At 41.5% G+C, this 26,304-nt stretch overlaps 1 protein-coding gene across 1 annotated transcript in view; it reads left to right on the top strand.

Annotated features, from left to right (window-relative positions):
* The window catches only part of LOC126251765 (uncharacterized), a 169,093-nt gene that overhangs the window by 31,801 nt on the left and 110,988 nt on the right, over positions 1 to 26,304 (top strand). Inside the window, exon 2 of the mRNA XM_049952385.1 lies at positions 25,965 to 26,197. Coding sequence (XP_049808342.1) covers positions 25,965 to 26,197 — 233 coding nt within the window. The remainder of the gene's footprint in view (positions 1 to 25,964; positions 26,198 to 26,304) is intronic.

The following is a 26,304-nucleotide window of genomic DNA, read 5'->3' as shown; positions in this document are numbered from 1 at the left end:
ATACCGCGTTCATTTGGTAAGCGCGGCCCTATTTTGTACTAATACGGCGAAGTCTGCTGGTATGCTGGTGTGCTGAAGGTCCACCTTGCATTTTGTGTGTTTCTATTACGAATGGGTTATATGACCAGTTACTGTTGCTTCTATTTTCCATTTTATATGGCTGTATGACAGGTGGATTACATATCCAGCTACTTTTTACACAGCCTGATGATACCACAAAAGGGTGAAACGCGTCATTGATGTTAAATAATTTCGTAACCAAGACTTTTTTTTATTCTGAAATAGATATAGCTGTACATCACGGTTATCGTTTTAACTAACTCTACCGAAAAAACTAACCGAGACAGAACGGAAGAGTACTGAATGAAAGCTTGAGTCCGAAGAGTAAAGTGAGTATGAGTGCAGTCAACAGCAAGTACCGTGAATGAATGGAGAAAGTCTATTTCCAAACAAGGCACATATTACATGCCGTCGACATTCGCAACGGTCTGCAAATATTTTAAGTGCAGAACAGATGCAAAGATAAAGGGAGGATAACGAATCAATCAAAATTCAATTACTTTTAATGGCCCTCCTATGAGCACGGATTCTTTATACCAAAACTCTCAGCAAATATCACTGAATGACCTAATCTGTATATTTTTGGTTATGTGCAACATGCTCCAGTAATCACTTTAGTAGATCCGCTTCACTTATGGTGCCCCATGACGACATCACTTCAGTTTTATCGTGAGGTCATTGGCTGCGATGCAATATCTGTGGACAGGCAGCTACGTTTCCTCGTTAGTATCGTTTTCTCACGGCACTGTGTGACTGGACCTAACGACCGCGTTCTTTCCAGCTCTCGGACGGAATCCAGGACAGGCGTGTTGCTCCTACAGGATGTACCAGGTTCTCCGGCAATAAGCAACAGAAACCGGATGCCATTCTGGTAACAGAAAAACATATATTACTCTTTTTGCCGCGTACAAATAATTCACCAAATATTAAAACTCGTGCTGTCCTTGTGTTGCTTGCTTGATTAGTAAATGATACTAAAAATCGAAATATAGAAAGCAAGTATGAATTAATTGCACTACAGCCCGCTCTTATTCGAAGAGCTCAAGCGAGTTTATACAACAGTGAAACTGTTAAGTAATCGTAGTTTACCTGTTATGTAGGGACAAAACTCGAGTGTGACAGAAACAGTCTGAAAGTCTGGGAGACTGCGCTGTGAAATAAGTGTTAAGCTGCCCGCATCTCGTGGTCGTGCGGTAGCGTTCTCGCTTCCCACGCCCGGGTTCCCGGGTTCGATTCCCGGCGGGGTCAGGGATTTTCTCTGCCTCGTGATGGCTGGGTGTTGTGTGCTGTCCTTAGGTTAGTTAGGTTTAAGTAGTTCTAAGTTCTAGGGGACTGATGACCATAGATGTTAAGTCCCATAGTGCTCAGAGCCATTTGAACCAACCAAGTGTTAAGCAAAACGTCAGATACGTTGCCCCGTTTCCAAGTTAACTAGTATTGAGGTTAGCCAATCACGTCGTTGCGAGTGCAAATTCAAGTGGCTCGCCAGATAGAATTAGTGTCAGTTGTTCTCATAGCATAGACGATTGTGCACGAGATTGCTCAACCTTTGTCTCGGGTTCGATCCTTTCTGGTAGAAAGGTAGAAACCACGCAACCATCTCTGAAAAAAAAATAACTCTTAGTTTTAAATATACAGCAAGTAACATTCGGTTTCAAAACTAATGTGTTTTGCGTTGGCATTCACTCCTGATGAACACTTTTTCCTTGCATTGTCATTAAAGAGGTGAGATAAATGTAAGAATATCACTTTATCATATCCTCTCATTTTCCTTGTTACTTGCGTCCCCTTAGATCTCACACTAGAAGGACTGTTTTATAGAAAATTTAGGTGTGTCACCATCTATAATTATCTACTCTTATGTTGAGACTGCCGGCCGCGGTGACCGTGCGGTTCTGGGGCTGCAGTCCGGAACCGCGGGACTGCTACGGTCGCAGGTTCGAATCCTGCCTCGGGCATGGGTGTGTGTGATGTCCTTAGGTTAGTTAGGTTTAAGTAGTTTTAAGTTCTAGGGGACTTATGACCTAAGATGTTGAGTCCCGTAGTGCTCAGAGCCATTTGAAACATTTTTTTTATGTTGAGACTTGGGAGGTTTCGAAGCAGTTAAGCCCGTCTACTTTAGGAGGTTTCTAGATGGGCACAAATTACGTTTGTGAATATCGTCCAAACTGACTTTCGTACACAGTTATCGTATAAATCCTCAATATTCATGAATTTTTACGCATTATGAGTGAATTATTTTTAATGAGATATAAAATGACAGGTAATATAGCTATGATCTTTCTCATCCGTCTTCGCTACTGGCTGTCGTGATTTGACACAGAAAGGTGTATAGCGGCAAATAATGTCTCCAACCTCTCTTGTGGCTAAAGAAAACCACCAAAATACTTAAGTTGGAACAATGAGATTTTGATTTTTCAGTGGAAGTTTATCATTGTGATTCGGACATACTTTGAATATTTACTAGCTATGAGGTTTCTTTCGCCTGCACAAATTAATGAGATGTAAATATTTTTGTCGAAATAGTGAAACATTTTGTATCAGCGCTCCTTTCAGAATTTCGGTTACTGTATCAAACATTCATATGCAACTGCTTCTGAGCGACTTTTATTTTCATCTAATTCGCTTACTTATCACTAAAGTCCTTAGGAGCAACTCATGTATTTTTTTTTTAATTTTTCCTTTCTTTTATCGGAATTAGTGCTCCTCGGCGACGGTCCCAGACAAGAGTAGCTACATTCTCTATCAGCAGCACACGTTCCCAGACAAAGAACAGATTCCCTAACGGAGTTGCTTATTTGCTTTCGTTGTGCTCACCTATAGACACAAAGGAGTCCTTCTATTAACCACATTTGCTATAATAAAACATAAAATAAAAATTTAAAAAAGAAAACACAAAACACTCTAAAAATAAAAAAGTAATATGTATTACCCCTTTAAGCCTAATATAAGTACTAGTATTCTGATCCAAGAGTCATTGCGTCAGGGAACCGCTAAGTGAATAAAAAAGAAAGAAGCTAGCAGCAGCTATTGTTTCTAGACCAGCCTACTTTCATTGTTACTGAGTATAAGCCTCTTCTCTTTGGCGTCATCTCTTCCAGTCCTGCGCGTCCCGCATCCACACCTCAATACTGCTAGTGAAATTATAATTGCTTAGTGTATATAACAAGAAAACCAGTCCGTCTATAATTAGCTTAACTTTGTTAAAAAACAGAGTTATCTATTTTGTGGCTCTTAGCACTATGCGACTTAACTACTGAGGTCGTCAGACACCTAGAACTTAGAACTAATTAAACCTAACTAACCTAAGGACATCACACACATCCATGCCCAAGGCAGGATTCGAACCTGCGACCGTAGCGGTCGCTCGGCTCCAGACTTTAGCGCCTAGAACCAAACGGCCACTCCGGCCGGCTATCTATTTTGTATCATATTTTGACGTAATTACGCGGAGCGTGAACAAGAGCGGCGACCCGAAAGGACAGTAGCGGAGTAAATTAATTAGGACTTAGACTCAACGTGTTGATATTGTTGTTTCGATATGATCCTCCGCTGCCCAGGTAGCTTAATTATATTTAAATCACGTACATTACATTGTAGATGTGTTCTGGGAGTCATTTTATCTACTTGGCTGTCGCCAGATGTGACGACACTTGGATAAAAAATATTACTACTTATATTAAACTTAATAGGACAATACATACTATTTATTTTTACTTTTTTAAAATTTTTTGTGCCGAGGTTTATTTAAATTTTTAATTTGAGTTTTATTCATGATTTTTAAACGTTATATTTCACCAGTGGACACGATACGATCGACACTCTGTTCGTACAATTCACACCAACAATCTCTGGGATGAAACACGATAGAGCGACGCGAGATCTTGCCTCGCCGAAATCTGCATAATCTGACAAGAGAGGTATTTTCATAAGTATTATTACAGTTGCAAGATTTCGGCAAGACAGTATCACATATGCGATGCAGAGTTTCATAATGAACTCATTATTCCGACGTTTTCTTTCCTTTGATATTTTGGTCAGCTATGAAGTTACGTGTTTCTTTTTTAAATTTGCGCATATATTCATCGACTAAGTTTTGGTATATATTTAGCTAATTTAGGTAACATAAGCATTAACCAGAAGAATGGAAAAGATAATCGAAGATCTGTTAGATGACGATCAGGTTGGCTTTAAGAAAAGTAAAGGCACCAGAAAGGCAGGTCTGATGTTGCGGTTGACAATGGAAGCATGACTAAAGAAAAATCAAGACAGTTTGTAGGCTTTGCCGACATGGGAAAAAGGTTAGAAAGTGTCAAATGGCGCGATATGTTTGAAATGCTGAGGAATAGGGGTAAACTATACGGAGAGACGGGTAATATACAGCATGTACAAAAACCAAGACGAATAATAAGAGTGAGCGACCAAGACCGAAGTGCTCGGATTAAAAACGGTGTAAAACAGGGATGTAGTCTTTCGCCCATACTTTCCAGTCCATACATCGAAGAAGCAATGACGATAATAAAAGAAAGGTTGAAAAGTGTAATCAAAATTTACGGTGAAAGGATATCAATGATAAGGTTCAGTGATGACACTGGTATCGTGAAAGTGAAGAACAATAACGGGACCTGCTGAATATAACGGATAGTCGTATGAGCAGAGCGCAGGGACTGAGAATAAATCGAAGAAAGCCTAAAGTAATGAAAAGTATCAGAAATGAGAACAGCAAGAAACTTAACATCATGACTAATGGTCATGAAGTAGATGAAGTAAAGGAATTCTACTGTCTTGGCAGCAAAATAACGCTAGACGGATGGAAAAAGGATGATAAAACCAGCAGACTAGCACTGGCAAAAAGGGCATTCCTGGTCAAGAGAAATCTACTAATATCAAAAATTGACCATAATTTGAGGAAGAAATTTCTGAGAATGTAAGTTTTGAGTACAATATTGTATAGTAGTGAAACATGGACTGTTGAAAAACTGGAACAGAAGAGAATCGAAGCATTTGTGATGTGGTGCTACAGAAGAGTGTTGAAAATTAAGTAGACTGATAAGGTAAGGAATGAGGAGGTTCTCTAGAGAATCGACGAGGGGAGGAATACATGGTAAACGGTGACAAGAAGAAGAGACGGGATGCTGGGACACCTGTTAAGACATCACGGAATAACTTCCGTGATACTTTGATACTTGAGGGAGTTGTAGAGGGTAAAAATTGAGGCGAAGGCAGAGACTGGAATACATCCACAAATAACTGAGATCATAGGTTGCAAGTGCAACTCTAAGGTGAAGATGTTGGCACAGGAAAGGAATTCATGGCCGGCCGCATCAAGCCAGTCAGATGGCTGACGACGCAAAAAAAAAACAAGCAATAAACAGTGGCGATAATTATAAATCAAAACGGAAGAAAGTGGGTTCTCTTGCAGTAGGCTGCCTGAACGACTGGGGCAAAATCATTTTATTTAGTACTGAATTGTAGACCTCGAAAAGAACTACAAAAAGTTTTCGAGAGCGTACGTTATCTTTTACAGATTACTCATAGTCACCTGTTTTCTGCTTTGTAGGTTCTGAAAGTGGTGGCTTCAAAAGGCAAAAATTGTCATTGTTGGTCAAGGATAAATATTTCTTCTGGTGGACTTTCATTTATTTCTTTTGAGCTCTACAATCTGGTACTACATAACGTGATGTAGCTGTTATGTATTACGTAGCGTATCGGTATATCAAAAGAGCGCTCTGACGGAAAACATTTTCACTTAATTTAGCTGATAAAATTTAAACGGTTGAACAGACTTTCATGGAACATAGCTAAGAACCGTCCTTATCAAATCAGTTTTCAAATAGAAAAAAACTGCGTTAGCAGGGTTTCCAGAAGTAGGATATACCGACCTGTTCGTCGCTACCTGGGGTATACTAACTCGGAAATGTCACATCCTGTACCAAGTACCTTGTCCGCACAGTAGTTCATTAATAGATGGCTCTGAAGCGCGGCTTTCTCCCGGAGTACAGTACTGCAGTTGATTTGTGACTAACAAGTAGTGTTCTGTGTTCTAAGTGCTGTGAAGATGGAGTTCACTGACACCACTTAAGGGAAGCCTTTATCCATTAATAACAGGCATCAGCATATAACGCACTACACCGTAAAAGAAGGTGTAATTTAATGGCGTTGTGTAAACACTATTAAGAACCGATATAAAGAAAAGACATCCACTAACAGTAACACAGTTTTGGACGAAGCCAGCCGCGTCTGTATTCCAGATGAAGCCGCTAAAGAAGAGCGAAAACATTTAGAAAGCTTGAAAGAACGTGCAGTAAAAACATATATTATAATTTTATCAATTTATGCTGAAGAAGCAGAGCAGCTCTTCAATCGAGACTATGAATTAGCAAATATCAATACCATTGCAGAGAAGTGCGGAAAAGTAGCTGCTTCGCATTAGGAGAAAGTACGTGGGACCTACGCAAGACCCGACCAGTTCTGTAAGAATATTCTTTCGAGAAAGTAAATTACTGCTGAATGATTTTATTTGTAGATGAGGAAAGGAGACAGAATGAGGGAACATTAATGTCTGCCAGCGAAAATGGGAAATCGTGTTCATCATACTCGTTCTTTGTGGACGGAACGGTCAAGAGTTCGAACAAACAGTTTGGAAAGTTGTTTAAACTTCACGCATATCTTACTTCTTGGTAGGAAACAAACATTATTCCACTTGTGTATGTTTTTTTACCGAACAAAGATGGACGAGCGTCTTTTTTTTTGAAAAAAAAATTATTAAAACGTGCATGGATGGAACCCTGCGTGTCACATGACTGACTTCAAAACTGCTATCGTCCTATCAGCTACATGTCTGAAACTAGGGTACAATTTTCATTTTAATCAATGTTTGCGGAAAATAGCTCAGTGTTGTGGCCTTGTTCCTGCTTATGAGAAACCCTGGAAATATAGGATGATGATTGTCTGTCTGTTCAGGAGCGCACATCTGAAGACCAAAAGCTTCAGGATTTCCACGACTATTTCTGTAGCAGTGGCTAAATACCGAGGAGATACTAAGAGATATTTGAAATAACAGTGGAAAGCGCCGTTGTACTAACAATGTCTCAGAAGGCTAAAGATGAAGGATAACAACGTTAATATCAGAGGTTCATCGAAATTTATACTGATTAGCAAAAAATCTCCAGGAAACGCTCAGTACCACAGCCTCGAATCTAAACTGACGAGAGTACTGCAAATGCTTTAAAAATCTTCCAAACTGACGGCAACATAAGATCATTTCTGACTTGTGTGACCTACACAGATATTACAGCAAAGAAGAAAACGTACACCCATTGGAAATTAAATAAATATCGAACAGCAGATTAATGCACGTCATACTCATTGGTTAACTTGCAAATGCTGAAGATAAATTTAATGGGGGACGAAATGAGACTGCTTCATCGTGGTTTTCCATGGAAGCAAAACAAAGTCAGCGAATGTCTCTTGCAATTTGTAAACTATTCATTAATGAAGCCAGACAAGCGCATCTCAAAGGTCATTGAAGTATTCCCCTTGAAAGATTCATAGAATTAAAATCTGTGTGGGTGGACACCGCAAATCAAATCGTTGCAGCAGAAACGCAGACAAATGACATGCAACTACAACCATTTTTTCTCGCTCCGTCTGAAGACGTATCGTAGATTACAGAACGCTGTGCTACACTGTTAGACTTCCTATACCTGTGAAAAGCCGCTTATCGCAACAATAGACCCAAGTGCTGTCTAAGTGTCACGCTGTATCACACTGTGACAGTGTTCCATCCACCCTCAGAGGACAGTATGCAGTCCAACGACGGCGAACTGTAGCGAAACCGTTCACAGTAACGCCACACCAGGGTTTAGGTTAAAGGTTCTAACAAGAGAGTATAGAACATGTCGACAGATGTAAATAAGATAACTTATATTTCTCTCGTCCTGTAATTCAAATTACACAAAAATACTGTGCTGTTCCATGGCAAATTGTACACTTTAAGATAAAAAGTGTAGTCTCGGAGTAACGAAGCAGCTTAAATCACTTAATAAAGGCAGAGTCTCCGGTCCAGATTGTATACCAGTCAGATTCCTCTCAGAGTATGCTGATAAAATAGCTCCATATTTAGCAGTTACATACAACCACTCGCTTACAGAAAGATGCGTACCTAATGACAGGAAAATTGCTCAAGTCACACCAATAGCCAAAAAGGGAAGTAGGAGTAATCCGCTGAATTACAGGCCTATATCACTAACGTCGATTTTCAGTAGGGTTTTGGAACATATACTGTATTCGAACATTATAAAGTACCTCGAAGAAAATGATTTATTGACATATAGTCAGCACTGTTTCAGAAAATATCGTTCTTGTGAACATAATTAGCTCTTAATACTCATGAAGTAATACGTGCTATCGACAGGGGATGTCAAATTGATTCCATATTTTTAGATTTCCAGAAGGCATTCGACACCGTTCCTCACAAGCGTCTTCTAACCAAACTGCGTGAATACAGAATATCGCCTCAGTTGTGCGACTGGATTCGTGATCTTCTCTCAGAAAGGTCACAGTTCGTAGTAATAGACGGGAAGTCATCGAGTAAAACAGAAGAAATATCCGGCGTTCCCCAAGGAAGTGTTATAGGCTCTGTATTGTTCCTGATCTATATTAACGACATAGGAGACAATCTGAGTAGCCGTCTTAGGTTGTTTCCAGATGATGTTGTCATTTACCGTCTTGTAAAGTCATCAGATGATCAAAACGACTTGCAAAATGGTTTAGATAAGATATCTGTATGGTGCGAAAAGTGGCAATTGATCCTGAGTAAGGTAAAGTGTAAAGTTATTGACATGAGTACTAAAAGAAATCCGCTAAATTTCAATTACGCGATAAGTCATACAAATATGAAGGATACAAATTCAACTAAATATTTAGGGATTACAATTACAAATAATCTAAATTGGAACGATCACATAGATATCATTGTGGGTAGAGCAAACCAAAGACTGCGAATCATTGGCAGAACACTTAAAAGGTGCAACAGGTCTACTAAAGAGGCTGCTTACACCACGCTTGTCCGCCCTATTCTGGAGTACTGCTGTGCGGTGTGGGATCCGCATCAGGTGGGACTGACGGATGACATCGAAAAAGTACAAAGAAGGGCAGCTCGTTTTGTATTGTCGCGAAATAGGGGAGATAGTGTCACAGACATGATATGTGAATTGGAGTGGCAATCATTAAAACAAAAGCGTTTTTCGTTGCGACGGGATCTTCTCAAGAAATTTCAATCACCAGTTTTCTCCTCCGATTGCGAAAATATTCTGTTGGCACACCTACATAGGGAGAAATGATCATCACGATAAAATATGGGAAATCAGGACTCGCACAGAAAAATTTAAGTGCTCGTTTTTCCCGCGTGCCTTTCGAGAGTGGAACGGTAGAGAGACAGCTTCAAGGTGGTTCCCTCTGCCAGGCACTTTATTTTGAATAGCAGGGTAATCACGTAGATGCAGATGTAGATGAAAAAATGAAGGAAAGGAAAGAAAAATCCCCTGCAATGGAATTATCCGAATGGGACAGAAATCGGTAAATGTGATGTACGTGTACAGAGAAACAAATAATTAAAGTTTCTGAAAAAAACTGGAAGATAGGTTTAAGTAAAAGAGCTTCATAAATTAAGCAACTCAATAATGCGTAGGGCTACCTGTGTTTCTGATTCAAGCGTTTATTCGGCTTGACATTGATTGATAGGGTTGTTGGCGTCCTCCTGATGGATGTCTTGCCAAATTCTGTCCGACTGGCGTGTTAGATCGTCAAAATCCCGAGATAGTTGAAGGATCCTGCCAATAATGCTACAGGTAATGACAAAGAATAGGCAGAAGTGAAAGACAATCGTCAGGAGTAAGCAACGAACAAGCAATTGGGATACTGAAAGACCGAAAAAGAATAAATCAGCTACGAAACTACTTTTGTTGTTGAAGCAATGAATTGAAATGTGTTGTGTTTAGCACATCGGGGTAGAAAGTAGGACTCCCCGGTTCAAGTCCTGGCCGTGGCACGTATTATTACAGTATTTCAATAGAAAACAAACGTGATATTCGGCATTCTCTTCGATTTCGGTTGGATTTGATTTGAAATGTAGTTGGTTTGCACATCAGACTGATTCTCATTTTCATACAAAATGTGGCTAGTTTGCATAATGACGTATTTCGGAATGAAAAATGACGAGGCCTGCTGCTTCGCCATTTTTAATGTGACGTAACATCACTCTTGCAATTATAATAGTTATTATCACCCAATTACATTTTAAAAATGTATGGCGAACGTCAGTTTTTACTGTAGTCGTAATGTTTTCGTTTTACACGTTGCACCGGTATACTTAAATATTCCTACAAGACCTGAAATTGTCCGGAAGTCAAAAATACTAAAGAACATTCTATTACAAGTAATGACAGCAAGTGCGACAACCATTGTCAATCGTAACATTCGGCTGTGGAATGCTTTACGCTTAAAATAATCAGGAAACTTCCTGACAGATTGAACTCTGTGCCTGAGAGGAATCCGGTCCTGAGGCGTTTGCTTTCCGCAGGCATCCTTTTCCCGCGAGGCACGCAGGAAACTTCTGTGAAGTTTGAAAGGTAAGAGACCAGGTAGGAGTGGAAGTTAAGCTGTGAGGGGAAAGGATATGGGGAGGGGAGGGGTGGGTTCTACTTTAATAACGCAGTCGGCAAAACACTTTCGCGCGAAGGTAAAGGTCCCAGTTGGGAATCCCAGCAAGACACATAGTTAGAATCTGCCAGGAAGTTTCAAATCAGCCGATATTCCCGCTGCAGAGTGAAATTCATTCTGATTCAAATGCTCTTATTCTGAAACCTGGATAGAGTCAAAACGATACTTACAGAATGACTGATATGGTGCACTGTTGTAATTGCTACGTCTGACAACAGTATCATAGCGGAAAAACTAAACGAATAGAAACATCAGCAATCAGGAAAAGAGTAATGAATTTCAACAGGAAGACAGCCTGGAGCACTGAATGCTAACGTATTTTTATAGGATTTTTTCCGGTTTTTAACTGTACTACAAACTGCAAGAAATAAGACACATGTTTTTAGCACCCTGTGTGTGAGAGGTAGATCCAATATGAGTAAGTAGTAGTTGCTATATTACATTGAAACTGAAATTTATGGGCTACTGCTATCTAATTTTAACAGTTGTAAATTGTCTCCGATAATGCTACGTTACTGTGTACGTGAACAAGTAACAAGCTGTCTGGCGCGACTGGTGTGACTAGCTGCCGGTGCCTGTGTGCCGCGTGTGTTGTGTGCTCGATGTTGCGGAACTGGCGGTGCGGCAGCCCGTGAGAGGCCGGCTGCGGTCACGGAAGGACGCGCAGATCGTCGACAGGCGTGGAGAGGTTTGCGCCGCTTTCTCAGTGGGTCGAGACACGGGAAAAGCCGCGCTACACAGACCTGATTTCCCGCTGATACCACACTTACCACGGGGTATACTAATGTTATTAACACACAAGAGTATCCGTTACTTTCCCCTATTACAAATTTTCATATTCGCCAAAATGACAGCTATAATTTCCTTAATTATTAAAATCGTGCGTAATGTACTCTGAAGCGACAAAGAAACTGGTATAGGCATGCGTATTGAAACACAGAGATACGTAAACAGACAGAATACGGCGCTGCGCTCGGTAACAACAAGTTTCTGGCGCACTTGTTGGCTAGGTTACTTCTGCTACAATGGCAGGTTATCAAGATTTAAGTGAGTTTGAAAGTGGTGTTATGGTCAGCGTACGAGCCATGATACACAGCATCTCCGAGGTAGCGATTAAGCGGGGATTTTCTCATACGACCATTTCACGAGTGCTCCGTGAATATCAGGAATTAGGTAAAACATCAGATCTCCTACATCGCTGCGGCTGGAAAAAGATCCGGCAAGAACGTGGCCAACGACGATTGAAGATAATCGTTCAACGTGACAGAAGTGCAACGGTTCCGCAAATTGCTGCAAATTTCAATGCTGGGCCATCAACAAGTGTCAGCATGCGAACCGTTCAACGAAACATCATCGATATGGGCTTTCGGAGCCGAAGGCTCATTCGTGTACCCTTGATGACTGCACGACACAAAGCTTTACGCTTCGCCTGGGTGTGTCAACACCGACATTGGACTGTTGATGGAGGGAAACGTGTGGCCCTGTCGGACGAATCTCATTTTAAATTTTATCTAGCGGATGGACGGGTATGGAGACAACATCATGAATCCATGGAGCCTGAATGTCAGTGGTGGACTGTTGAAGCTGGTGAAGGCTCTGTAATGGTGTGGAGCGTGTGCAGTTGGAGTGATATGGGACCCTCGATATGTCTAGATACGACTCTGGCAGGTGACACATACGTAAGCATCCTGTCTGATTACCTGCATCCATTCATGTGACACCTCACACGCCCAGAATTGCTACGGAGTGGCTCCAGCAACACTCTTCTGAGTTTAAACACTTCCGCTGGCCATCAATCTCGCCAGACATGAAAATTATTGAGCATATCTGGAATGCCTTCCAATGTGCTGTTCAAAAGAAATATCCACCCCCTCATACTCTTACGGATTTATGAACAGCTCTGCAGGGTTCATGGTGTCAGTTCCCTCCAGCACTACTTCAGACATAAGTCGAGTCCATGCCACGTCGTGTTGTGGCACTTCTGCGTGCGCGCGTGAGCCCAGCACGATATTAGCAGATGTACCAGTTTCTTTGGCTCTTCTTTGTAAATATAACTTCTCACCATGAAACTTTATTCGATTATTGTAAATGTATTGTGTAGCTGGAAGTAATGACGTCACATGTCTGATGACTCGGATTTCGTCATTCACATTCCCTAGACGAATAAGTTTTTCCTCGTGTCTTGTAATTTTCATTTTACAACAAGTAGCAGGAAGACACTAATAAATCACCTGAAATTCGTTTAAGAATGTCTACGACTTCTTAGGGCATGCATTACGTGGATAAGGATGGGTTTTGTACCATCGTCATAGATGTCAACGAGGAGAAGATTTATAAAAGGCAAGAGTGTTTGCTACTCAAAAAAAATGAAGAAAGATATTCAGAGTATGGATGGACTCTTGGTGCAGAGACTGGCAGTTGACTATCAACGTACGTAAATATGTCTTACCTATAAATAGACTTAATTTCAGGTGAATCGCGTTTTATACTCCATCAGGCAGATGGCTGTTGTTGTGTACGGCGTGAAACACCCTGCAACAATCGTCTGAAAGCTCCAGGTTCTTCTTCTTCCGTATCCGGATGCACCTATTATATCTTCCATTCTCAGTAATTAGCAACGTCATTGACTTTCAAAATATCGTCTTTAATGCATGTTATAGACATATCTGGGCAAATCAATAGGTGGTCCAAGTCCTGTATTGCTCCGCATTCACACCTATCGCTATCACTGTAGCCCCATTTAAATAGGTTTGATTTGCACCCAGTTACTCCAGTGCGCAGCCGGTTCAATGACCTCTAAGTTCTAAAAGGTAGTTGAAATCCTGCAGATCCCTCCTCAAGTAGTTACATTGTGGGGTGTGGCACCATTTCTTCCCAAAGAGGTAGCCGCCTTGCGACGGGCTTGGTGGCGAGCTCTTCAGTAGTTTGAATGAAACTCCTGCGGGATTTCAGCCGGACACGTTGTTCTCGGTGCATATGCATCGGGTGTCGAGGATCATTCTTTTGTTTTGATCTTTCGATCTCTGCGGCTACTTGTCTGCGGATAGTGGGTGGTGCTATGCCTATGATGGAATAAATTTTGTATTTGGGGGTTGGTTTGAGGCATCCTGTGGCAATACGTACAGTTTCGTTTATGGCGACGTCAACTTGCTTAGTGTGAGTAGAGTTCCTCCAAACTGGCGCCGTGTATTCCGCTGCTGGGATACTCAGCGCCAGACCCGTGGTGCGCAAAACGTGTAGTTGAGCTCCCCACGATGAACCTGTTAGCTTCCGCAGTATGTTGTTCTGGCACATACCTTTTTTTTTTTAGTGTTGTGACAGTGCTGCTTAAAAGTAAGCGCTTTGTCCAATGTTACTCCCACGTATTTTGGGCTGTTTGTATGCTTCAGCTCTTCCCCTTGCCACATGACTGGGAGTTTCCGTTTGGCTTGTTTGTTCCTAAGATGGAAGGCGGATACTTGAGATTTACTAGGGTTTAGTTTGAGATTATTGCCTTCGTAATATGTAGGAAGTTCTGTTAAGGCTCTTGTGAGATTCTCCTCCACTTGTTCAAAGGTTTTATCCTGTGTGGCCACTGCTGCATCATCGGCATAAATGAACATTCGTGTCTGGCGGCTGATGGGAAGGTCATTCGTGTAGATGTTAAATAATAAGTTTCTTTAATTTACGTCTATGGTCACAATCTTTTTTGTTTAACAGATTACCGGTTTCGGTCTTTAACGACCATCATCAGATCTGTTTCATAAAAACAAAGTCCTAATGTACTGTAGCCATAGTGGCATCGTCAAATGTTAAATGCAGAATCAGCACCAGCATCGTCAAATAAATACTTTGTTTTTATGAAACAGATCTGATGATGGTCATTAAAGACCGAAACCGGTAATCTATTAAACAAAAAATATTGCGACCATAAAAATAAATTAAATAAACTTATTACATATACGGGTCACTGTGTTTTTTCGCGACGATGTCGCAGCTTGTGACATGTTAAATAATATTGGAGCCAAGACTGTACCCTGTGCAAGTCAATTTTTCTGTGTCCTCCATCGTCTGTTTTTAGATTGTAAGGTTACATTGTAGCTTCTTTTCTGTAGCATGCATTGCACGAACATAGAAACGGTGTAATCCTTAGTGACATTATACACTTTCTTGGTAAGCAACTTATGGATAACTGTGTCATATGCGGCACTGAGATCCAGGAATGCGACCCCAGTTACTTCTCCTCTCTGATAGCCGTCTTCGATGTACTGTGTGAGATTAAGGATTTGGCCACAGCATGATTTTCCTGGTCGAAATCCAGCTTGTTCGTTAATGAGGGCTTTGCCCACATAATCAGCTATGCGTTTGAGGATCATTCGCTCCAGCACTTTAAACAGATGACAAAGCAGTGAGACAGGCCGGAAATATTTAGCTTCAGCTGGGTCTTTCGCTGGTTTTAGTAACGCAACAACCCGAGCATTCCTCCACAATTTAGGAATTTGCATTGTTACAATACAGTTAGCATTAACTCTAGGATCCATGCTTGTACTCTCGGTCCAAAATGTTTAATTTGCTCAGATCTCAGATCGTCGAGGCCAGCGGCTTTATTTTTTTTTTTTTTTCAAATCGCTGATGGCGTCTTGTATCTCCTGAATTAAGAACGGGCGAGCTAGGAAGCTTATCTCCTAGTTCAATTTTCTTTTAATTTTGCCATTCCTGATCTTCCTTTTCTGTTCATGAGTAGTTGGTGAGCTATCTGATCAGATGTAACTTCACTGTAATTTGGTTGTGGTTCTGTTGGGTCGTTGTTGAGACTTTTGACCAGTTTCCATGCCTTCCTACTGCTGTGCTTCATGTCCGTCTCTTGTAGGAGGTTGCACCACTTTTCCTTTCTCGCCTCGGAGATACCAGACATCACTACCTCACCTGCCTGGATCGTTTCCTCTGAAAATGGGTCCTTATTGTAAAGTTCTTCGTACTTTTTCAGAGCTTCCTTGCTGCTACCATTGTGTCCAGCAATATACTGAGTGCGGCACCCTCTAGGTATGCGCCGTCGAGAGATTTTCTTGACGAGGTCTATAAAAGTTTCATATGATTGTACTTCTGGTTTAATTTCCCAGATCTCCTTATCAAGGTCCTCTGTGAAGAGTTCCCAATTAGCTTTTTTCAAGTTGAAGCGTCTCTTGAAGGGCATTACATCTGATTTGATTACTGCCGTAATGCAGCAAGTTATTGCTCTGTGTTGCGATCTTGGAATTGGGTCCTCGATTTGCTTTAGAGTGCCGTCCGACGGCGATCTCTTCATTTTGGAAGGCACGGTGGATCAACACAAATACGCGTCTATCCTTTCGGACCATGTCCACCCCCATATGCAGTTTGTTTTTCCTCAGCAAGATGGACTCTACCTGCAGCACATCGCAAGGTGCCACAAAGTTCGTAGTGTATGTGCTTGATTCGTTGCGCGCCAGTATGTGATTACCGTACTCCCCTGTCCACGAAACTCGTCAGATTTAAACCCAATCGAAAATCTGTGGGACCACATCGATCGGGCTGTTCGCTCCATGGATCATGAAACAGAGAAACCTAGCGCAGCTGACAGCGGCACCGGAGTCGGCATGGCTCCATATACGTGTCGGTACCTTCCAAACCCTCGTTGCCTCTCTTTCTGGGGCCCGCGCTGCAGAAGGTGGTCATTCAGGCCTTTGATTCATGCTTTTGACACGGGGTCACGTTCATGTGACTGGTCAATGTAGTACAATGGTCACAAATCTCTCGGGCAACATCGTGTCGTAAGTCAGACCTGTTACTGTTCGATTAGAGTTCAGGATGTAAAGCACCGGCAAAAGTACCAACATTACAATATGTGAGAGTATTCATTCAGAGTAACCTAAATTGAATTAGCTTCATGGATGTAGGCAAAATGCTTTAGCAAATCTTAAGCAAATTTAGTTGATCCATGAAGGAAGTCGCTTGCAAGACACTAATTCGACGAATTCCTATCTACTGCTCATCAATCTGTATCCGGGTGGGAGTTAAAAACACTTTATAAATTCGGTAAGGTTTTATTACAATTTGCCATCTCCTCCTATTTGGAGCCGGCCGCGGTGACCGAGCGGTTATAGGCGCTTCAGTCCGGAACCGCGAAATTGCTAGGGTCGCAGGTTCGAATCCTGCTTCGGGCATGGATGTGTGTGATGTCCTTAGGTTAGTTAGGTTTAAGTAGTTCTAAGTTCTAGGGGATTGATGACCTCAGAGGTTAAGTCCCATAGTGTTCAGAGGCATTTGAACCATTTTTTTCTGTGGATGGGGGTCACAAAATACTCTCACATTCATAGGATATAGTCAGAGAATGAAAGATCTCCGCGCAAAGTGTTTGATCAATCCTCCCTGCAATACTGTCACCGACTTAATTTGTAACTGAACAGAAGTAGGAGGGTGCTATACCCACTACATTCCACTTCTCGTGAAGGAACAGAGCGAGCTGACTAAGTAACTGCTGTTCAGAGAAGACTGTTACGGCACCCATCCAAGTGCACAAGATCTCTTCAGATGTGTGCATGTCGAGAGGGTTAGCTCCCCTTATCGGTGTATAGTAGATAGGAGACTGTTGCGGTGATATAGCACACGGTTAAGAGGAAACGTGTGGCTTATGGATGATGGACCTTCAGACGGACGGAGTCAGAAACAGTTTACGTAAATCAACTGGAGTATTGTTCTAGCGTCTTGAGTCAGTACAAATGGTTCAAATGGCTCTAAGCACTATGGGACTTAACATCTGAGGTCATCAGTCCCCTAGACTTAGAACTACTTAAACTTAACTTACCTAAGGACATCACACATATCCATGGCAGAGGCAGGATTCAAACCTGCGACCGCAGCAGCAGCGCGGTTCCGGACTGAAGCGCCTAGAACCGCTAGGCAACAGCGGCCGGCTTGCAGTCAGGTACTGGGAAGAGGAAAATGTTAGTACAACACAAAACACGTACTCCTAACGCTACACAGTTCTGCACTTAAACACGCTATAATGTTAAAGCCACGTGGTTTCCGAAATATTAGTCGTGTGGAATGCTCTAATGCAGGACATACACGTACAACATCTGACATACATACACCCTGTAAGTTTTCTATCCCACTCACAATGACGAAATTTAAGATGATAAGACTACTTTCTTCTACACCAATGAAAAACAATAGATTCTTTGAGATACATGCACAATATAGCTTTCCGGAGATGTATAGCTTCCAAGGTTCACATCCCATTATGGTCCAGAAATTATGCTATGCTTGCATTAGTCCAATAAACTGATTGCCAGCAACGGAAAATGCAGCTTATGAGGAAGTGGACGAACACATAGGAGCGGTGTTTGACATGTGAAATTACACACCATGATGCAACACCATGATGCACTATCTCTGTGAACAGGATAACTGTCGAATGCACATAGAGGGTTTGCAGTAGTTCACAAACCTATGTCAGTGACTTAGAATCAAAGTAGTTATGGAACTGACTACTCGATTCATGTCCACAATGTGACTGGGAAATGGTCTACCTTACATGAATCCTCCTTCGGTTAAAGGAGGGGGCAAAAATAGGTTTTCACAGGGCTGAAATAGGTTTTCCACTGTTTTGGTGGACATGATTCATCACACATGCTTTGCAAGTCCTCTGCTGGCTGTGCTACGCAGAGGATTGCTGTTAACGATTGCAGGTAGATAACACCCTAAATCACACCCTGAACAACTTTCTAGGAATTCATCCAAGACAGCAGTCAACTTGTAGGTATTCCTACCACCTCAGTAGACATACTGCAGAATGTTGTTAAAAAGACATCAGCATCTGTTCTGTAAAGTAACCGTTGGCAGACTACATCGCTGTGATCGGTAGGGAGTACAGAAAAACACACTGTAAATACTGTTTATTAGAGTTTAAAACACTTAGGCAGTCTTGCACAGAGTCAAACACACAAACCATTCCGCAGTTTTCTACTGCAGCCCCAAACCTGGTAATACAGTACTCCTTACCTAGGGAGGATATAAAAGATTTTAGCAATCACATGTCCAAACATTTTATAAAGTTCTGTAAGAAGGATGGTTACAGATAGCTTTATTGTTGCACCTGTGTCTATCACCTGGCATATGCAAATGTATTACTCTACATCTGAAGGTCAACCACGTTAAAGAGTCTATCTAGCTGTGTTATCGTTGTCCTTGAGGTTTATGTGCCTATAAATGAATGGACTGACATCTAAAAAGGTAGACAAAATTTACATCTCCATCTATATGCATAACTCGCAAGCCATCATACAGCACGTGGTGAAGGGTACCCTGTACCAGTACATTTCCTTTCCTATTGCACTCGAAAATAGAGCAAGGGAGAAGAAAACTGTCTATGTGCTAATTTCTCATATCTTCATGGTCTGTAAGCCTTAATGTATGCTGACAGCAGTAGAATCCTTCTGCCTTCAGCTTCAAATGTCGGTTCTCAATAGTGTTTCTTGAAAAGAATATTGCATTCTTCCAGGGATTCACATTTCACTTCTTGAAGCATCTGCCCACTACTTTGGAGAGAGCCTATAGCAACTCATCTATACGGCTGTATTCTGGAGGAAACCTAGGTCTGTAGACTCGTACATATTTGGGATGTGGTGGTCAGAGGACAGGTGTTCTGCTATTGCTTACTGGATCAGGCTTTCCGGCATATTTCGAAAATACATATCAGAACGTTACTGTTTTCTGGGGGGGGGGGGTGCATATTGTTCAACATCCTGGTATTTAATTCAGATACATTTAAGCACCCAGTACTTCTGAGAAGGATAGGACAACTTTTATCAGTCTGGAATCATTTACAACTGTAGGACACAACAGGAAATGGGTTGTCAGTTGGAAGCAGTACACCTCTGAAGCGAGGGCGGAGGTTCACGACCCGGTGGCAATGGTTGCAGCTCCCTCTCCCTCCCTCTGTCGTTTTCCCAGGCTCACTCTACCCACTTTTCATCCTGTTTCTTTTTTCCCTGCCTACCCTCTCTTTGACTCCTTTCTCTCCCTCGAGTCCTGTTTCTTTCCCTTCCACTGTCTTCCCCACTCCTTTGGCTCGCCCCTTTTTCCTTTTCCTCTTCCCCCTCTTTTTCCCTTCATCAGTACAGGTCCTCCCCCCTCCCACCATCTGCCGTCGTATCTCCTCTATGGTAAAGTTTTAAGTGAGCGTTTAGTGTTGTGTGTCCCCTTCCAGTGTTGCGAACAGACACCATACTGTCGCTAGGTGTGGATTTTAACTCTTATGAACAGACACCAGCCTGTCACCATGTTGTTTAATTGTGCCTGTCTAATTACTATGTGTTTTACTCAGCACCCTTTATTTTTTAATTTTCACTTGACAACTTTTCGCCATGTCACAGTTTTAACCAGTCACAGTTTTATCACCTATTTTTATTGTTTTATTATCTCCTCATTATGTTTTTAACTTCTGTAGGCTGCAGAGCGACATGATACGCTGCTGTCAACCCCCCTCCCCTCCTGGAGGGGGGGAGGGAATGGAAATTCGACAAAGAAAGAAAAAAATAGGTGTCTGGATAAATCTACTACCTAGTGATTGAACAATGGTAACTACCCAACTCCAGCTCCCAAGATCCACAGCCAAAGGAGATAATTTGAATTTGTCAACCAATTGTTGAATTTCCTGCAAGTAGGAATAGGAGCATTAGACTGCACCGTTATCATGGGTCGGCCATCTTGTACTGTGATGTTATAATTAGATTAGATATGGATATAGAATTTCTATAAATAAAGAACATAATGTTATTAATTATTATGTCCTCTGCAGTACAATGCTATTTGCATTTGAATTTCCGGCGAAACTTCGAATTTATTGCGAAATTTTGAATTTCCCACCAAAATTTGTGTTTCCTGTCATTTCCAGAGGAGGGAGAAGGGGAGAGGTCGGAACATGAGTCTCCTCCCCCACCACTGGGGCAGAGGGGGAAGAGACCCTTGTGCCGGCAGGGAAAACCCAAGCTATCATCAAGGAGTGGGAATGATTAATTGATCAATTTTATTAATTTTCATAATTAATTTGATATCAATTTGATATAAAAAGTGTCCTCATACCACAATTACCTCACTACTACTACACCACTGCCTGAGTTTAGAAATTCCGATACAATGTTATTCATCCCTTGTGCCTTATTTGATCTAAGTCCTCGAAAGCTTTTCTAAATTCTGATTCTAAACTGGATCCGCTGTCTCTTCGCTATCAACTCCTGTTTCTTCTTCTGTCACGTCATCAGATAAGTCTTACCGCATGTAGAGGCCTTCAGTGCTGATGGTGATGTTGTATTGAGGGGTACTCAACATCCTGGCCATTATCTCCTGTACAAGTTCCAAATCTTTCAATTTACAGTCTCATCACTTCGCTAATGATGATGAGGATAACACAAACACCCAGTCCTCAGGCGGAGAAAATCCCCGACCCAGCCAGGAATCGAACCCTGGACCCTGTGATCCAAAGGCAGCCTCCTCATTTAACAGTGAAATTCCCATTGCACTCTTAATGTTGATGTTTAATTTCACCGAAAGTTGTTTTGACTATTCTGTGTGCTGAATCATTCCCTACAACAATAATTTCCTTTCTATTTTGTCTTGGCTTTCCTGCATTTTCTATTTATTTCGTTCCTAAGTGACCTGTAATACAGCAACCCTGAATTCCCTTTAACATTTTTTCACTTCCTCCTTTCGTCACTCAACTGAAGTATTTCTTCTGTTATCCATGGTTTCTTCGTTATTACCTTCCTTGTACCTTTTTTTTTTTTTTTTTTTTTTTTTTTTGTCATCAGTCTACTGACTGGTTTGATGCGGCCCGCCACGAATTCCTTTCCTGTGCTAACCTCTTCATCTCAGAGTAGCACTTGCAGCCTACGTCCTCAATTATTTGCTTAACGTATTCCAATCTCTGTCTTCCTCTACAGTTTTTGCCCTCTACAGCTCCCGCTAGTACCATGGAAGTCATTTCCTCATGTCTTAGCAGATGTCCTATCATCCTGTCCCTTCTCCTTATCAGTGTTTTCCACATATTCCTTTCCTCTCCGCTTCTGCGCAGAACCTCCTCATTCGTTGCCTTATCAGTCCACCTAATTTTCAACATTCGTCTATAGCACCACATCTCAAATGCTTCGATTCTCTTCTGTTCCGGTTTTCCCACAGTCCATGTTTCACGACCATACAATGCTGTACTCCAGACGTACATCCTCAGAAATTTCTTCCTCAAATTAAGGCCGGTATTTGATATTAGTAGATTTCTCTTGGCCATAAATGCCTTTTTTGCCATAGAGAGTCTGCTTTTGACGTCCTCCTTGCTTCGTCCGTCATTGGTTATTTTACTGCCTAGGTAGCAGAATTCCTTAACTTCATTGACTTCGTCACCATCAATCCTGATGTTAAGTTTCTCGCTGTTCTCATTTCTACTACTTCTCATTACCTTCGTCATTCTCCGATTTACTCTCAAACCATACTGTGTACTCATTAGACTGTTCATTCCGTTCAGCAGATCATTTAATTCTTCTTCACTTTCACTCAGGATAGCAATGTCATCAGCGAATCGTATCATTGATATCCTTTCACCTTCTATTTTAATTCCAATCCTGAACCTTTCTTTTATTTCCCTCATTGCTTCCTCGATGTACACACACCAACGTGAATAGTCGTTTTGTTGCCACTTCCCCCAATGATTTTAGAAATTCTGATGGAATGTTATCTATCCCTTCTGCCTTATTCCTGCAGCCATATCGTCTTAGCTACCCTGCACTTCCTATTTATTTCACTCCTCAGCGACTTGTATTTCTGTATTCCTGATTTTCCCGGAACATGTTTGTACTTTCTCCTTTCATGAATCAACTGAAGTATTTCTTCTGTTACCCATGGTTTCTTCGCAGCAAGGCTACAGCCTTGTCTTACATCCTTCTTAATACGAGCACTACGTTCTTGATCGTCCACTCTTATTATTCCCTCTTGGTTGTTGTACATATTATATATGACCCGTCTCTCCCTATAGCTTACCCCTACTTCTTTCAGAATTTCGAACAGCTTGCACCATTTTATAATGTCGAACGCTTTTTCCAGGTCGACAAATCCTATGAAAGTGTCTTGATTTTTCTTTAGCCTTGCTTCCATTATTAGCCGTAATGTCAGACTTGCCTCTGTCGTCCCTTTACTTTTCCTAAAGCCAAACTGATCGTCACCTAGCGCATTCTCAATTTTCTTTTCCATTCTTCTGTATATTATTCATGTAAGCAGCTTCGATGCATGAGCTGTTAAGCTGATTGTGCGATAATTCTCGCACTTGTCATCTCTTGCCGATGATGCTTTTCCGAAAGTCAGATGGTATGTCGCCAGACTCATATATTCCACACACCAACGTGAATAGTCGTTTTGTTGCCACTTCCCCCAATGATTTTAGAAATTCTGATGGAATGTTATCTATCCCTTCTGCCTTATTTGACCGTAAGTCCTCCAAAGCTCTTTTAAATTCCGATTCTAATACTGGATCCCCTAACTCTTCTAAATCGACTCCTGTTTCTTCTTCTATCACATCAGACAAATATTCACCCTCATAGCGGGGTTCAATGTATTCTTTCCACCTATCTGCTCTCTCCTCTGCATTTAACACTGGAATTCCCGTTGCACTCTTAATGTTACCACCGTTGCTTTTAATGTCACCAAAGGTTGTTTTGACTTTCCTGTATGCTGAGTATGTCCTTCCGACAATCATATCTTTTTCGATGTCTTCACATTTTTCCTGCAGCCATATCGTCTTAGCTACCCTGCACTTCCTATTTATTTCACTCCTCAGCGACTTGTATTTCTGTATTCCTGATTTTCCCGGAACATGTTTGTACTTCCTCCTTTCATGAATCAACTGAAGTATTTCTTCTGTTACCCATGGTTTCTTCGCAGCTACCTTCTTTGTACCTATGTTTTCCTTCCCAACTTCTGTGATGGCCCTTTTTAGAGATGTCCATTCCTCTTCAACTGTACTGCCTACTGCGCTATTCCTTATTGCTGTATCTATAGCGTTAGAGAACTTCAAACTATCTCGTCATTCCTTAGTACTTCCGTATCCCACTTCTTTGCGTATTGATTCTTCCTGACTAATGTCTTGAACTTCAGCCTACTCTTCATCACTACTATATTGTGATCTGAGTCTATATCTGCTCCTGGGTAAGCTTTACAATTTAATATCTGATTTCGAATCTCTGCCTGACCATGACGTTACCTCGTCCTTTTCCAAATATACCTCTTTTTTGTGATTCTTGAGCAGAGTATTCGCTGTTACTGAATATGTGTTGCAGAACGCAATTAGTCTCTCTCCTCCCTCGTTCCTACTAAAAAGCTCATATTCCCCCGTAATTCTTCCTTCTACTCCCTGCCCTACAATCGCATTCCAAACTCCCATGACTATTAAATTTTTATCTCCGTTTAAGTACTGAATTACCCTTTCAGTAACCTCATATTCTTTCTCTGTCTCTTCATCCTCTGCTTGCGACGTCGGCATTTACGCCGTAAATATTTTTGTCGGTTTTGGCTTGCTGCAGATTCTGATGAGATCATCCCTATCACTAAAGTGTTCACAGTAACTCATTCTCTATCCTATCTTCATGTTCACAACGAGTCTTACTCCCGTTACACCTTTTTCTGCTACTCGGTACACCACAAATCCTAGATTGGGCCTCTGAATTTCCCTTTTCAGATTTTGTAGCGTCCCTACCACGTTCAAACTTCTGACATTCCACACCCCATCTCCCTGAAGATATCCTTTCGTTGGTTATTCAGTCTTTTGCTCATGGTCACATCCTTAGCAGTCCCCTCCAGGAGATCCGGATGGGACACTAGTCTGGAATCTTTTGCCACTGGAGAGATTGTCAGACACTTTTCAGCTACAGGCCACATGTGCTGTAGATTCATATTAATATTTATCTTTAATGCAGTGGTTTCCGTTGCCTCTTGCATCCGCATGCCGTTGATCATTGTTGATTCCTCCACCTTTTAGAAGTAGTTTCCCACCCCAAGGGCTAAAGAGTGCCGTGAATCTCTGTCCGCTCATGCTCTTTAACAAGGCCATTGGCAGAATTGGGTGACTTCTTATGCTGGAAGTCATTGGCCGCTATTGTTGGTGATTTTCACTCAAAATTGAAGCAGTGGTGAGTTTAGAACCCGAGACAGAGAACGTTTTGATTAGTTCTCAAAGACGCTGGTCCATCGCTATATGAAGGAGGTGGGGGTGCTGTACTTTATGCCAACATATTTAAAATATTGTATTCTAGTCAGGTTTTTCATATTTTCAAGTTTTGAAAAAAATACGTATTGTTTTGACCAGCTCCCAGAAATATTTTACATTTTTCAGTTAAACTTTACCCAAAAATTTATGTAGTAATAATAGAAGTCACTTTCCCAAGGAACGTCATATTCAGTATCTTCAGGCCTGGCTTGCAGACAAAAGTTTTTCGAAGGAGGCTTCAATATTATAAACAGACACTGATTTCTTTTTCTATGTTCAGCTGCTATCTGTATCTTATTCCAAGCAGCCAAAGCAGAAAATCTGGTTTCGGAAAGGCAGGATGTTGAAAATAGTAACAGCATACGAAATGTTCTTGTATTCAATGCATAAAACTCATCAATCCACATTCCCCAAAATTCAAACAGCGACTTATTACTAATTTTTGCTGTGAAGCCTATGAAGACTTTTTCGGGCTTTCAGAAAGCTTCGGGAGTGTTTTCGCGCGGTAACTGTCGTGTAGATGTAAGTCAGTAAAATAATAAGAAGGCAATACAGGAATGAAACAGGAAGCAAACATAAACTTACTCAGCACATCACAGAAAACTTCAATTATAACTCAGAGTATAGTTTATTTATGTAATAACAATGAAGGTATATTAACGGAAAAAGATAGGACATTGCTTCAAATCTTAAGATAGTGAATAAGGTTTACGACCTGCTATAGTTGCTATGTAGTAAGTTTAACTTTTGCGCCGTCTTCTTCTCTGTGTGTCTGTGCACTGTGGGGGCTGCTACCAATTACGAGTATAGTATCGATTCTTATGACTAGTTAAGGTTAGCTGAAAGTGAAAGAAATGTGAACAACTACCTAAACCTGAAATTCAATTATGCACACTGAGCGAGCTGTCCGCGTGACCGGCACCCTGTTTCTTCCCAGACAAGTACTTCAAGAAGAAGCTGATGATGAGCTTCTTCGCGCTGCTGATGGTAATCAAGATGATCAAGGTGAAGCTGATGTTCCTGCTGCCCGCGCTGCTGGGCGCCGGCGCCGCCAAGAAGCTCTTCCTCAAGGTGCTGCTCTTCCTCTTCCCCGCCTTCGCCGGCCTCTTCAAGTTCTGCGCCTACTACCACGGCCTGCACGCCTCCAAGTACCACCACCATCACCATCAGGTGAGACCCGACCTCCACTTAACGCACTTCCTCTTTTTGCCGTGCTCCTTCATTTATTTGAGCCTAATGCAGAAGTACTTATTGGTAACTGTATTGCTTTCTTACAT

Source organism: Schistocerca nitens, chromosome 4, assembly GCF_023898315.1.
Source record: "Schistocerca nitens isolate TAMUIC-IGC-003100 chromosome 4, iqSchNite1.1, whole genome shotgun sequence".
NCBI lineage: Eukaryota > Metazoa > Arthropoda > Insecta > Orthoptera > Acrididae > Schistocerca > Schistocerca nitens.
Note: the sequence above shows the minus strand (reverse complement) of the source record. Positions and strands in the feature narration are given on the sequence as shown.